Source organism: Staurois parvus, unplaced genomic scaffold, assembly GCF_062004578.1.
Source record: "Staurois parvus isolate SC_StPar_1 unplaced genomic scaffold, SC_StPar_1.0 ptg000989l, whole genome shotgun sequence".
NCBI classification, from domain to species: Eukaryota; Metazoa; Chordata; class Amphibia; order Anura; family Ranidae; genus Staurois; species Staurois parvus.
The window spans coordinates 644,155-657,490 of NW_028318785.1; the positions used below are offsets into that span (position 1 = coordinate 644,155).

At 46.7% G+C, this 13,336-nt stretch overlaps 1 protein-coding gene across 1 annotated transcript in view; it reads right to left on the reverse strand.

Moving 5' to 3' along the window:
* Positions 1 to 12,435, reverse strand: part of LOC149441397 (speedy protein 1-B-like) — a 54,235-nt gene extending 41,800 nt beyond the window's left edge. The window contains exon 1 of the mRNA XM_089657406.1: positions 12,203 to 12,435. Within this exon, the coding sequence (XP_089513532.1) occupies positions 12,203 to 12,407 (205 nt within the window). The 5' untranslated portion in view covers positions 12,408 to 12,435. The remainder of the gene's footprint in view (positions 1 to 12,202) is intronic.
* Positions 12,436 to 13,336: the final 901 nt, after the last annotated feature.

The following is a 13,336-nucleotide window of genomic DNA, read 5'->3' on the forward strand; positions in this document are numbered from 1 at the left end:
CCATAAGTCACTGATCGCTGCCATTAGTATAAAAAAAAAAAACAAAAACACAAAAAACACACTAAAAATCCCAGTATCTTTCCCGCCATTTGTAAACGCTATAACTTTCACGTAAACCAATTTACACATATTCGGGGTTTTTTTTTTTTTTTTTTTTAGCAAAGACATGTCGCAGAATGCATTTTGGCAGAAATTTATGACTAAATTTGATTTACTGGACATGTTTTATAGCAAAGAGTCCAAAATATTTTTTTTCTCAAAATTGTCAGCCTTTTTTTATAGTGCAAAAATTAAAACTGCATTAAGGCGATCAAATACCACTGGAAGAAAGCTCAATTTGTGGGGGGGGGGGGGAAAGTAAATTTCATGTATGTACCGTATTGCACGACCGCACAATTGTCCGTTAAACTAGCACAGCGCTGTATAGCAAAAAAAAAAAAAAAAAAAAAGGCGTAAATTGCAGTATCTATACCATAGTTTGTAGACGCTATACCTTTTACACAAAGCAGTCAATATACACTTATTGGGATTTTTTTTTACCAAAAACATGTAGCAGAATACATTTTGGCCTAAATTTATAACCAACTTTGAGTTTACAATATATTTTTTTATAGCTGAAAGTAAAAAAATTATCAAAATTTTTGGCCTTTTGTTTATAGCGTGAAAAATAAAAAAGCGCACAGGTGATCAAATACCACCGAAAGAAAGCTCTATTTGTGTGAAAAAAATGGACATAAATTTCGTTTGGGTGCAGCATTGCATGACCGCGCAATTATCAGTTGAATTAGTGCAGCGCCGAGTAGCAAAAAGAGGCCTGTCATTAAGGGGGGTAAATCCTCTGGAGGTCAAGTGGTTAATAAAAGTTTGAAGGGGTGGGTAGCCCAAGAAAAGGCTGGAGCACACACCAAGGCAAGATATATCTTTGACCAAATGGGAAAAAAAAAAAAAAAGACAAGAAACTCGGTTTTGGAGAGGTTCAGTTTAAGGAAGTGGAGCGACATCCAGTCGGATAGGTCGCTCAGTAGGTGTGCGATTCGGGCAGAGACTGAGGGGATGAGGTGGGGGTTGAGAGATAGATTTGTGTGTCGTTGGCATAGAGGTGGTAGTTGAAGCCATGAGAATGTATGAGTTGGCCAAGGGAGGAGGTGTAGATGGAGAAGAGAAGGGGCCCAAGGACAGAGCCTTGAGGGACCCCAACAGAGAGGGGGAGTGAGGGGGAGGTGGTAGCATTATAGGTAACGCTGAAGGAGCGTTGTGACAGGTAGGATGAGAGCCAGGAGAGAGCAGAATCTCTGAGGCCGAGGGAGTGTAGTTTTTTGAGGAGGAGGGGGGGGTGGTGGTCTACTGTCACCGCAGAGAGGTCAAGGAGTAGGAGCACTGAATAGTGGCCATTAGCTTTGGCGGTTAGAAGGTCGTTGGAGAGTTTGAGCAAGGCAGTTTTGGTGGAGTGTAGGGGATGGAAGCCAGACTGTAGGGGATCGAGGAGGTGGTTGTCGTTGAGGTGAGAGCATAGGCGGGTGTAGACGAGGCGCTCGAGTTTAGATGTAAATGGGAGCAGGGAGATGGGTCTGAGGTTGTTCGGGTCATTGGGGTCCAGGGAGGGCTTTTTAAGTATGGGGGTGATGTGTGCATGTTTCCGAGGGGAGGGGAAAGTGCCTGAGGAGAGGGAGAGATTGAAGATGTGGGTGAGGGAGCATAGGATGGAGGGGGAGGGAGGTCGTAGGAGTAGTGAGGGGATAGGGTCGAGGGGGCAGGTGGTGAGGCAGGCATCAGAGGATCTTTGAGACTTCCTCGATGGTAGTAAGGTCAAAGGTGCGGAGTGTTGGGGGAGCTTCAGTATGAGGGATATAGGGTGGGGTGGAAGTGGAGGTCAGAGCAGTGGTGGGGCCGTGGGAGAGGGGTGATGAGGGGGGGGGTGGGGGAAGAACGGGGTTGGAGGGAGTTTGAGCAGCGACGAAGTCCCTGCGGGTTATGTCGAGGGGGAGGGGGGATGAGGGGGTAGCTGTGTGAGGGGATGGGTTGAGAGGGCGTGTGAGTTGCGGCCATGTCCTTGCAAATTGTGTCAATCTTGTTTTTGAAGTGATTGGCAATCTCAAGGGTGGTGAGTGAGGTGCTGGGTGGAGGCGGGGGTGGAGAGAGTAGAGAGTTGAAGGTGGAGAAGAGTCGGCGAGGATTGGAGGAGAGGGTCTTGATGAGGGTCAGGAAGTAGGCTTGTTTGGCTGCGTGGAGGGAGGAGGTGTAGGTGTGGAAGGCAGATTTGTAGCGGGTGAAGGCTTGTTGGGTTTTTGTTATCCGCCATAGTCGCTCCAGGGCACGACTGTCGTTTGAGGGTTTTGGTGTGATCAGTCTGCTAGGGCTGGAGCGGTCGGGGTCTGATGTTGCGTGTGGTTAAAGGCGCTAGTGAGTCAAGGGCTGTTGACAGCGTGTTGTTGTAGGCAGTCATAGCCAAGTCGGGGCAGGACGGGGGGAGGATGCTGTCATGGAGTTGATCAGCTGCAGAGTGGAGGGGGGCAGGGTTAAGGTTATGGAGGTTACGGCTGGTAGTAGTGTGACATTTGGAGGGGTAGGCGTTGGAGGACGAGGAGATAGAGAAGGTAATCAGGTTGTGGTCAGAGAGAGGAAAGGGGGTGTTAGTGAGGTTGTGGGGAGCGCAGCAGTTGGAGAAGACAAGATCAAGAATATAACAGTTGGAGTGGGTGGTGGATTGTATGCACTGTGCAAGTGCAAAGGAGGAGGTTAAGTGGAGGAGATGGGATGTGTCCGGGTTGTCGAGGTTGACAGGGATTTTGAAATCCCCAAGGATGATGGAGGGTAGCTCAGAGGAGAGGAATAAGGGTAGCCAGGAGGAAAAGTCATCCAGGAAGCTGGGTATGGATCCAGGAGGCCGGTATATCACAGCAATCTTCAGGGGGGTTGGGGAGAATAGTCGGACGCAGTGGGCCTCGAAGGAGGAGAAGGATAGGGAGGGGGGGGTTTGGGAGGACTCGGAAGGTGCTCTGCGGTGACAGGAGCAGACCAACCCCACCACCTTTACGACCGTTAGGCCTGGGTGAGTGGGTCCAGGTGAGACCTCCGTAGGAGAGTGCAGCAGGGGAGGTAGAGTCAGTGGGCTGGATCCAGGTTTCTGTAATTGCTAGGAGGTTGAGAGAGCGGGAAACAGAGGTCATGGATAGCGGTAAGCTTGTGTTGCACACCGATCGGGCGTTCAGGAGTGCACATGAAAACAGGGGGGGGGGGGGGGGGTGGAGGGCCAGGACTCTGGGAGATGTCCCCCGCGGTTAGGAGGAGGAGGAGAAGGGTGAGAAAGGTGATATGGGAATTACTAGTGGAGGTGTTCGGGTCAGTGGGAGAGTGCAGTAATAGGAGGAGGTGGTGGGTGCCGTAGAGGGGTGAAGGAAGCAGTGAGGACACAATATACAATTGTTTCGGAGGAGCAGAGGGATATAGTGAATGCATTTTGGGAACGGAGGAGAGGAAAATGAGAAGGAGGAGTGGACGAATGACTATTCTACATTCACACTAGCGTTGTGTGCAGGGGGCAGAGAGGTGTTTGGGAAGAGTTTTTACCGCTTCACAAACGCCTCGGACAATTCTGCACATTGTGTTCTAACGGGAGCGTTAGCGTCGCGGCAAAACGGACGCCTCTGGTCGAGTCAGGAGGCGTTGAAGCTTCCTATTCTAGTCTATGGTGCCGCTCCGCAAACACCCGGCGTTTGCGGAGTGGTAACACCATTTAAAACTTCATTACAGGCGTTTGTGGGGCGTTTAACGCTCTGCAAATGCCTAGCAACCGCCGCTAAACCGCGCATGCGGCATTTGCCGAGCGGTAAACACTCCGTAAACGCCAGACCAACGCTTGCCAAACGCTATAGGGGCGTTTGGCAAGCGTTGGTAAAACAGTCAAGTGTGAACGAGCCCTTAATGCTCCACTCAGTGACTGAGGAAGAGGCGGATTTTTAGATATGTTGGTACAATTTATGTAGGTGAGGAATAATGGAGTCCTGGCAAGAAGTGTAAAACTAATGGGAGTCCATCAGAACCTGGTGCTTTAGAGGGGTATAAGTGAGCTACGATTTCAGTAATCTTTGCCAGAAATGGGGACTTCCAATTTAGCAATTGGAGATGGGGTAAGGGTAGTAAAAAGGTATGGTTTGTAAATTCACATGCTCAGTGGCAGAGCTAGTCATCGCGGATGAATAAAGAGTGGAATAGAAGTCATGAAACCCCCCTTCCACCAGGTCCATGTCAGTGATGTGCCAGGTATGCCAAAAGGTGACCAGCTTGTTCCCCATGCTCAAATATCTGTCCAAAAAAAAAAAAAAAAAATATATTACGGTAACGTCTTTTCCAGTAGTCTCAGGACAGCACCTTGAAAGACCCCAGCTCCTGCCCACCTGAGGAAACGCCTCCACCCTAAATAAAAACTGTCACTCCCCTCCAACCTCAGTTCTTGGCATAGTACCGCCGGTCACCTGGGGAGACATAACATGGGACACAAACAATAAAACATCTCAAATATTATACAACAGGGTGGGTAACCGGTGCTGTCCTGAAAGACTACTGGAAAAGACATTACCGTAAGTAACTTTGATTTTCCCCTTTCGTCTTTCAGGACAGCACCTTGAGAGGATAAGCAAGTACTCATCCCTAGGGCGGACCCACTGCTTGCAGAACCTTATGTCCGAAGGCCTGCTCTTGCACCGAGACCAGGTCGAGTTTGTAATGCCTAACAAAGGTGCCATAACTGGACCAGGCTGCAGCCCTACAGATCTGTCCTGGGAAGGTCCCTGCCTGTTCCACTTGTGTGCCCGCCATGGCACATGCAGAATGGGCCTTGATGCCCATAGGACCTCTAGACCCTCAGCCTGATATGCCTGCTCTATTGCTAATCTCAACCACCTAGACACCGTGCGTCTGGAAGCTCAACCTCTCCTAGCCCCCGCAAAATAAAAAAAATGAATCAGTTTTACGAAACTCCTTCGTCCTATCCAGATAAAGGAGCACACACCTCACATCCAATGTGTGAAATTTTACTTTGCTTTCACCTGAAGGATTAGCGCAAAATGAGGGTAAAACAATATCCTGTCCTCTGAAAATCTAAGTCCACTTTAGGAACAAAGGCTGAATGCATCCTGAATACAACCCCATCTGAAAAAAAAAACTGAAAATAAGGCACTCTGACTTCAAGCTCACTTACCCCTCCTTGCCGTGGTGATTGCTACCAAAAAGACTGTTTAACGTGAGGGCCCTCAGGGAGCTGGAAACTAAGGACTCAAACGGCGGCTCCATTAATACCTTAAGTACTCTTGACAAATCCCACTTTGGAAAAGGTCTATTTCCTGCTGGTCTCTGTCTTTAAGGAGCCCTAAAAAATAATGCTTCCTTTGCTAATGGGGACTCGCACAGTTAGAGCCGATATCTGGCTCTTAAGTGTACTGACCACTAGCCCTTTATCGGCCCCTGCCTGCAAAAATTCTAGAACAGATACCAGGCTATGGGTATCTACAGAGGCCCTGGACCACCACTCATTAAAAACCCCTCCAGACCTTCCTGTAGATCGCTTGGGTTTCCTTCTTCCTACTAGCTAGGAGTGTGGACACTACCCTGGCTGAGAATCCTCTCGCTAGCAGGAGTTGTTCCTCAGAAACCACGCCGACAATTTACCATCTCTCCACCCTGGGACATAGGACCGGGCCCTGCAATAGCAAGTCTTTCCGTAGAGGTAATACCCAAGGTGGCCGAATTGCTAAAGTCATCAACGTCGAGAACCACGCTAGTCGGGGCCAATACGGAGCTATTAAGATCAGAGAGGTTCTCTCCGTTATGATTTCAAAAAAAAAAAAAAAAAGCCGACAGCAAGGCGAGCGGGGGAAAAAGCACAACATAAAGGGAAAGTCCCATTTCTGCGCCAACGCATCCACCACCCGGGCCCCATCCCACCGATTTAGTGAGAAGAACATCGTGACTTTGCTGTTCTGACCCGATGCAAATAGGTCTATGGCTGGGGACCCCCATTTCTTTACAATGGTTTGATAAACCTCCCCATTGAGAACCCACTCCAACTCTCTCAACTGCCATCTGCTTAGAAAATCTGCCACCTGATTTAGTTCCCCTTTCAGGTGGACGGCAGATAAGGAGGCTAAATTTACCTCTGCCCATGACAGTAGCACCGCAGTCAGGCCCCAGAGGGACCTGCTTCGTTTCTCCCCGTTTGTTCACATAGGCCACCATAGTCGCATTGTCCAAAAAGGACGCAAACACGATGGGCCCCCCAATCCAACTCTGGAAGGAACAAAAGGCCTTCCAAACTGCCCTTAATTCCTTTCAGTTTGAGGATTCCCTTCTCTCTTCGAGAAGAAACGCCCTGTACCACGGATTCCTCCAGATGAGCTCCCCATCCTGGGCGCTCGCATCCGTTGTGATCTCCCTGACCACCGGAAAATTCTACAGTAACCCCTGAGCCAAGTTGGCTGCCTTCCTCCACCAAAAGAATCTTTTTTGTAAAAAAACAAAACCTCAGCGCTCAGGACTTCCTATTTACCATATAAAACCCCGTGAGATGCTGCTGTGCACAGGTACAAAAGACCAAAAACTTTTAACAATAAAAACCAGCGCAAACCCACATGATCAATTACATTACTCAGTGTAAAAAAACATTAATGTACTAATAAAATTATATATAATAAATTATATATAAATTATGTTGATACAAAAATATATATATAAAATTATGAATCCAGTGAAAAAAACAAAGTGACAAAAAATCAGAAAAATCCCAGAAAATATATATATATATATATATAATTAAAGTCCCGTGACAAAATTAATCAAATTAATTTATAATATATTTTCCATATGATTCTTCCGTGTTACGGATCCCTTCACCATCCACCAGTGCAGAAATCAACATTAACCGCACTCACCAGATAATGGTGAGTCACACGCCTTTCAGGATTGTTAAGGGCTCCTGGACCCCCTTTACTTTCTCTGAGACCTCCAAGTGCTGTTTCCTCTCATGTCTAGGTACCTCTTCTGCTTACTCCTCTCACCGAATCCCCCAAAGGAAAATCAGGAAGAAGAAAAGACCATAGCGTGATACCGCAGTAACTTCTCCTCAAATTAATCTCTCCAGACCACTCACATTCTTTTGCGGGATATAGCCCGCTTTTTATTCAAAACAACAGCGATTCTCTTCAAAATTGATCCACTTTTCATGTACACCGATTATATAAGGATTATATAAGGACCCCACAGTTTAGTGTGCAGCAGGATGGCAGACCTCAGCCACAGACTCTTCTCCTTAGACTAAGATGGCCCCTTGGAACGCACCGCTCGGCGTGCGCTCCACTCACCGGAAATGACGTCAGACGACGGACCAGGCAACCGGAAGTGCGTCAACGCGTTTCGCCCCACCCACAGGGCGTTATCAAGGATAACGCCCTGTGGGTGGGGCGAAACGCGTTGACGCACTTCCGGTTGCCTGGTCCGTCGTCTGACGTCATTTCCGGTGAGTGGAGCGCACGCCGAGCGGTGCGTTCCAAGGGGCCATCTTAGTCTAAGGAGAAGAGTCTGTGGCTGAGGTCTGCCATCCTGCTGCACACTAAACTGTGGGGTCCTTATATAATCCTTATATAATCGGTGTACATGAAAAGTGGATCAATTTTGAAGAGAATCGCTGTTGTTTTGAATAAAAAGCGGGCTATATCCCGCAAAAGAATGTGAGTGGTCTGGAGAGATTAATTTGAGGAGAAGTTACTGCGGTATCACGCTATGGTCTTTTCTTCTTCCTGATTTTCCTTTGGGGGATTCGGTGAGAGGAGTAAGCAGAAGAGGTACCTAGACATGAGAGGAAACAGCACTTGGAGGTCTCAGAGAAAGTAAAGGGGGTCCAGGAGCCCTTAACAATCCTGAAAGGCGTGTGACTCACCATTATCTGGTGAGTGCGGTTAATGTTGATTTCTGCACTGGTGGATGGTGAAGGGATCCGTAACACGGAAGAATCATATGGAAAATATATTATAAATTAATTTGATTAATTTTGTCACGGGACTTTAATTATATATATATATATATATATATATATATATTTTCTGGGATTTTTCTGATTTTTTGTCACTTTGTTTTTTTCACTGGATTCATAATTTTATATATATATTTTTGTATCAACATAATTTATATATAATTTATTATATATAATTTTATTAGTACATTAATGTTTTTTTACACTGAGTAATGTAATTGATCATGTGGGTTTGCGCTGGTTTTTATTGTTAAAAGAATCTTTTTACCTTGGTGGGAACCAGCACCCAGGAATCATAACCTCTGCTGCCGGTCCCAAACTGTCAAAATGAACAGCTGCAGGGGACGTAGATGCAACCCCGCCCACCGTACCGCCGGAATGGACGAGGTCAACAACCCTAAAACCGACAGCCAGCCTCAACGATATTCCCTGGCTCTCCAGTAGCCACCTGATCCCCGTCTAACTTGGCGAGCGTCTCTGGGGTTAGAAATGTTTTGACAGGCGGAGTCCAGTATGCAGCCCAGATAAGTCTCTGGGCTGGAATTAGACTTGGCCAGATTCAACAGCCATCCCAAACTCTCCAAAATGGTTTCTCACCACTGCTATGTCCCGCGCAAGCTGCTCCCCTGAGCTTGCGAATAAAAAGATAGTCTAAGTAGGCTACCACTGAAATTCCTTCACCCGAAGTGCAACCAGTGCCTTGGACATAAACTTTTGTGAAGATCCTTGGAGAGGAGGAGAGCCTGAAGGGCAAGGCCCGAAACTGCAAATGACACGTCCCCCCTGGACCCTGAACTGCTAGCCTGAGAAACTTCTGAAACATATCCGCGATGGGTACATGCAGATAGGCATCCTTCAAATCGATTGAGGCCAAGAAAGCCCCCCGGTGGAAGCAGGGCTTTTGACTGTAAAAATTTAGTCCATCTGAAACTTCTATCGGATAGTCTCGTTCAGGGGTTTCCGATTTAGAAATCAACCTGTATGCCCCTGAAGGTTTCTGGACCACGAACACATGTGAGTAGAAACCCTCCCCTATCTCTGCATTGTGGACTCTCAGTACTACCTTTTGCTCCTCTAACTCCCGTAGATAAGCTAGTAAGGCTGAAGCCTTTTGTGGACATCTGGGCAGGCTTGTTACTAATAACCTTCACGGCAGTGGCTTTGAGAACTCCAGGCGATACCCCCTTCTCACGATGTCCAGTACGAAGGGGCTGGAGACCTCCGCTTCCCACCATGGGAGGAAGACCCCCAATCTTCCTCCCACCAGGGGGAATCGAGTCATCGTGGCTTTTGGGGCTGCTCAGGATGGGGGGGGAAAAAAAAAAAAAAAAAAAAAAAAAAAAAAAAAAAAAAAAAAAAAAAATCGCTCCTTTGCCCCTACCTCTCTGCCCCCATGCCCTTTTCTGAATCTCTGGCCTAAGGACCTGTAAACTCTTTGGGGGGACAAAACTTCCTTCCCCTTGATCCTGCATTTTCCGCTTAAGGGGAAAGGACTTTTCTGTCCGCCATGTAGTCTAAAACAGTCTCTAACCCTGGGCCAAACAGATCTCCTGTAAAAGGAATGCCACATAACTTCACTTTAGCGGCAATATCTCCCTGCCATGTTTTTAGCCAAAGGGCACTATGGGCTGAATTGGTAAGGGATGCTGACCTCACTAACAACCTGAAGAAGTCACGAGATTTAGCGTGACATAACGCGTAGGTACGTGGGGAGGAACTTCCGGTACGTGGTGACGTCACATCCGGTGTGGGTGCCATCTTGGTGCACCCTACACCTATGTAATACAAACAGTGTGGTGTGAAGGCGTTTTCCCATCTACATATATGTGAGGGGGCATTTTGTGTTTGTCTGGCAGTTTATTTAACAGTATTATACTATGGTGGATGTTCTTTGTGTCATCACTGGGGCCCTGCATGGAGGAAACTTAATATTGCTGGTGTCAGTGGCTGGAGGAGAGTTGTAAGGAGAGGAGAGAGTGCCACTATTGATGACCACAAGCTGGGTATTAACCCAGGAAAAGTACCACCTGTGAGGATCGAAGGGTGATCCACAAAGCGTGCTGGCACTGTGGGGTCTTTGTAAGAAGGTGAAGGGGCAATTTGGCTATTGGAGGATTGATCAGAGTCACAAGAATATCACCTGCGTGTGTGCGATGACCATTTGAGCACGAAAGTTGTGGACTTTCAATTGAATATACGTGGGGGGGTTGTTTGTGTATTGAAGTTATTGTGATTTCCTTAACTGTGGTTCACATTTTCACAAATTTTCTCATCCCTGGATAGGGATGCACACACTCATTTGCACAGATTTATGATCCCTCAGATGAGGATCAAGAGGGGTTTTTTTTTCTACATACAAATATCACAAAAATAAACCTAAATCATAGTATGTGGGTATTGTATATAAGGGTATATGCTTTCTACACGGTTTAAGTTAGTAGTTGTTTAGCACTGCACTATTCATATAGATTGTGCTGAGAACCTCACCAACTCCGCCAAAGCATCCGCAATGTACCCTACCCCCTGTAATAACATCTAAAAAGACGCAAGGATCCTATCCTTAGGGGAATCAGCCACAATGTGCGCTTGTAACTGAGCCAGTACTCCATGTTCCTGGCCATACCGTGGTGCCCATGGCAGGCTTCAAATTGGACAAGGGCGAGTCCCAAGATTTTTTTTTTTTAAGGAGGGAATCTGCTCTCCTATCCATAAGATCTGGCAAAACCCCCATGTCCTAAAAAGCTAAATCCATCTTTCTAGTAATTTGGGAGAACGCCGCGTCCAGCCTGGGATTTTTGTTCCACAAAGCGGACGGTTCCTCAAAACGGAAATCGGCGTTTGAGGGATTTAGATTTAAAAAAAAAAAAAAAAAAAAAAAAAAAAAAAAAAAAAAAAAAAAAAAAAAAAAAAGCTTCCTCTCAGGATCCCGCCACTCCTTTACCGTATCCGCCAAACCTTGTGATTGGGAAAAACTCTCCGCTTTTGTTCTTCCATGCCCAGATACATCTGATCATGCAGTGAAAGGGGTTTTTTTATCCTCAATATCTAGCGTGGCATAAATTGCCCCAAACAAAGTCTTGGGACACGGGAGAGGCACCACATGGACCAGGCAGGAAAGCGAAGACCGAAGGGCAGCTCACCCCCCCGGATCCTGCAGACCTTACCCCCACTCTGGTTCACTGCACAATGGGAGAGCCAAAAAAGAAGCTTCTGGAGTCAGTCCTAGGCTAGAAGGCAGGTTTGACAAAGAAACTATTGTGGGCTCTGAAACATGTTACCATGCATCATGCTTTAATGTCAATACGTCCCAACATCACTTCTGATTCTGGTCCTACCGCTGGCTTGCGTTCCAGTGCGGCTATATTCGCTGCTGGAGGAAGACACATCCTGACATACGGACTTAATCAGCATTCTGACAGTCCACATCTGCACAACTACAACACTGGGCAAAAAAAAAAAAAAAAAAAAAAGGCAGTCATAGCCACCAAGTTTTCTTAATCTGAGTCCATCATGGTAGAGAGGTTTAGCAATCACCCACACTACCAACTTGTGGACCAAGGAGGAGAAAGCAGAATTACATTATCCTGGCCCACAAGAAGCAATGCTGCACTCCCAAAAGCAGTTTGGGCTGCACCTGCCTAGGGAAAAACCCTCAATCTGACACAAACATGCACCACACAGCCATAATCCATTTCTGGTGGGAAGGAAAAAAGGGCACCTAACTTGTGTAGCTTCAGGAGTCGTCCACCCCAACATCCAGGCGCCAAGATGTTGGAACAGAAAAAGTGGAACCCCTTCTGATACAGCAGAAGTCCAGGGGACCAAGAGATCTGTTTTAAGAGGGGGAAGACAGCTGACCCAACAGCCATCTCTGATAATACACACATTGTGCTGGTTCTGGATGGTAGGAAATACAATCTAACCTGAGAAGCAAGAGGTTTGTAACTTGTTCTCTGTAGAGCAGGGATGTCAAACTGGTGGCCCTCCAGCTGTTGCGAAACTACAAGTCCCATCATGCCTCTGCCTTTGGGAGTCATGCTTGTAACTGTCAATCTTGCAATGCCTCATGGGAATTATATTTGGCAACAGCTGGAGGGCCACCAGTTTGACACCTGTGCTGTAAAGGGAGGAAACAATCATCTCTGGTTGCTGTCCTGGAAGATTGGTAAAACAGTTTCTTACCCAAGAGCTGGTAGAAGGCCTGGCGCTCATGAGGCTGGAGGCTGACTGTCCTTGCCACCCTTGTCCTGGCTGCTGGAACCTCTCTCTCAGGGATTCGCTGCTTATGCGCTCCAACAACCCTTGAGTGCTGATGTCCCTTGACCATGTTCTTCATCCCGCTGCCAGCAGTAACTGTGGCCCGAGGAGAAGTGCGTACATGTCTCATGGCGAGATAGGAGACACAGACTTGAGGGTCGATCTGCAAATGAAGGACATTACTAGTATTTTAAAAGTGTAAAACTAAACTTATTTGTCCCCCTTTTGGTCTGTTAACCATACTATTAAAATGTTGTTATACCTGTTGATCCTGCCAGAAAACTGATGAGAATACAGCTCAGGAAATTGGTTATTGTTCCAAGCAATCTCTTGACTACAGTCAGTTATGGACATGAGACATTTTGGAACCTTTTCCTAGGGTGACAAAACAGCTCCTTAACAGTAAAGCGAGTAAGCATATAGTCACCATAGAACAAAGGCTGTTACTGGCAGAAGGACCAGAAAAAAAAAAAAAAAACACAAACAAATGCAACCACACATCTAAGACTGTTAAGCTGCAATAGGTCACATTTTTGCTCTTGGGCTACGATACACTTAAGCCTTAGTTCACACTAGTGGTGCTGCATCCAGTCCTTCACTTGTCTGGATGTTGTGAATGGGTTTCTTTACCATAGAGGATCCTGTGATCATCCACCACGGTTGTCTTTATGTTGCTGAGCTCACCAGTGCATACTTCTTTCCACAGAATGTACCAAACTGTTGATCTGATCACTCCTAATGTTGCTGCTCTGATGGATTGGTTTCATTTTCAAAGCCTTACAATGGCCTGTTTCACTTCCATGGACAGCTCCTTTGAACACATGAGCAAGTTCACAGCAATAGATTCCAAATGCAAATACCACACTTCGAATCAACTCCAGACCTTTTACCTGCTTAATGAACAAAAAGGAGCAGCCCACACCTGGCCATGAAATACCTTTTGATTCAATTGTTCAATTACTTTTGGTCCCTTGAAAGGGGGGGGGGGTGGCTACTCTTAAGAGCTGTAATTCCTAAACCCTTCCTCCAATGTACATACCCTCAAATTAAACCCGAGAG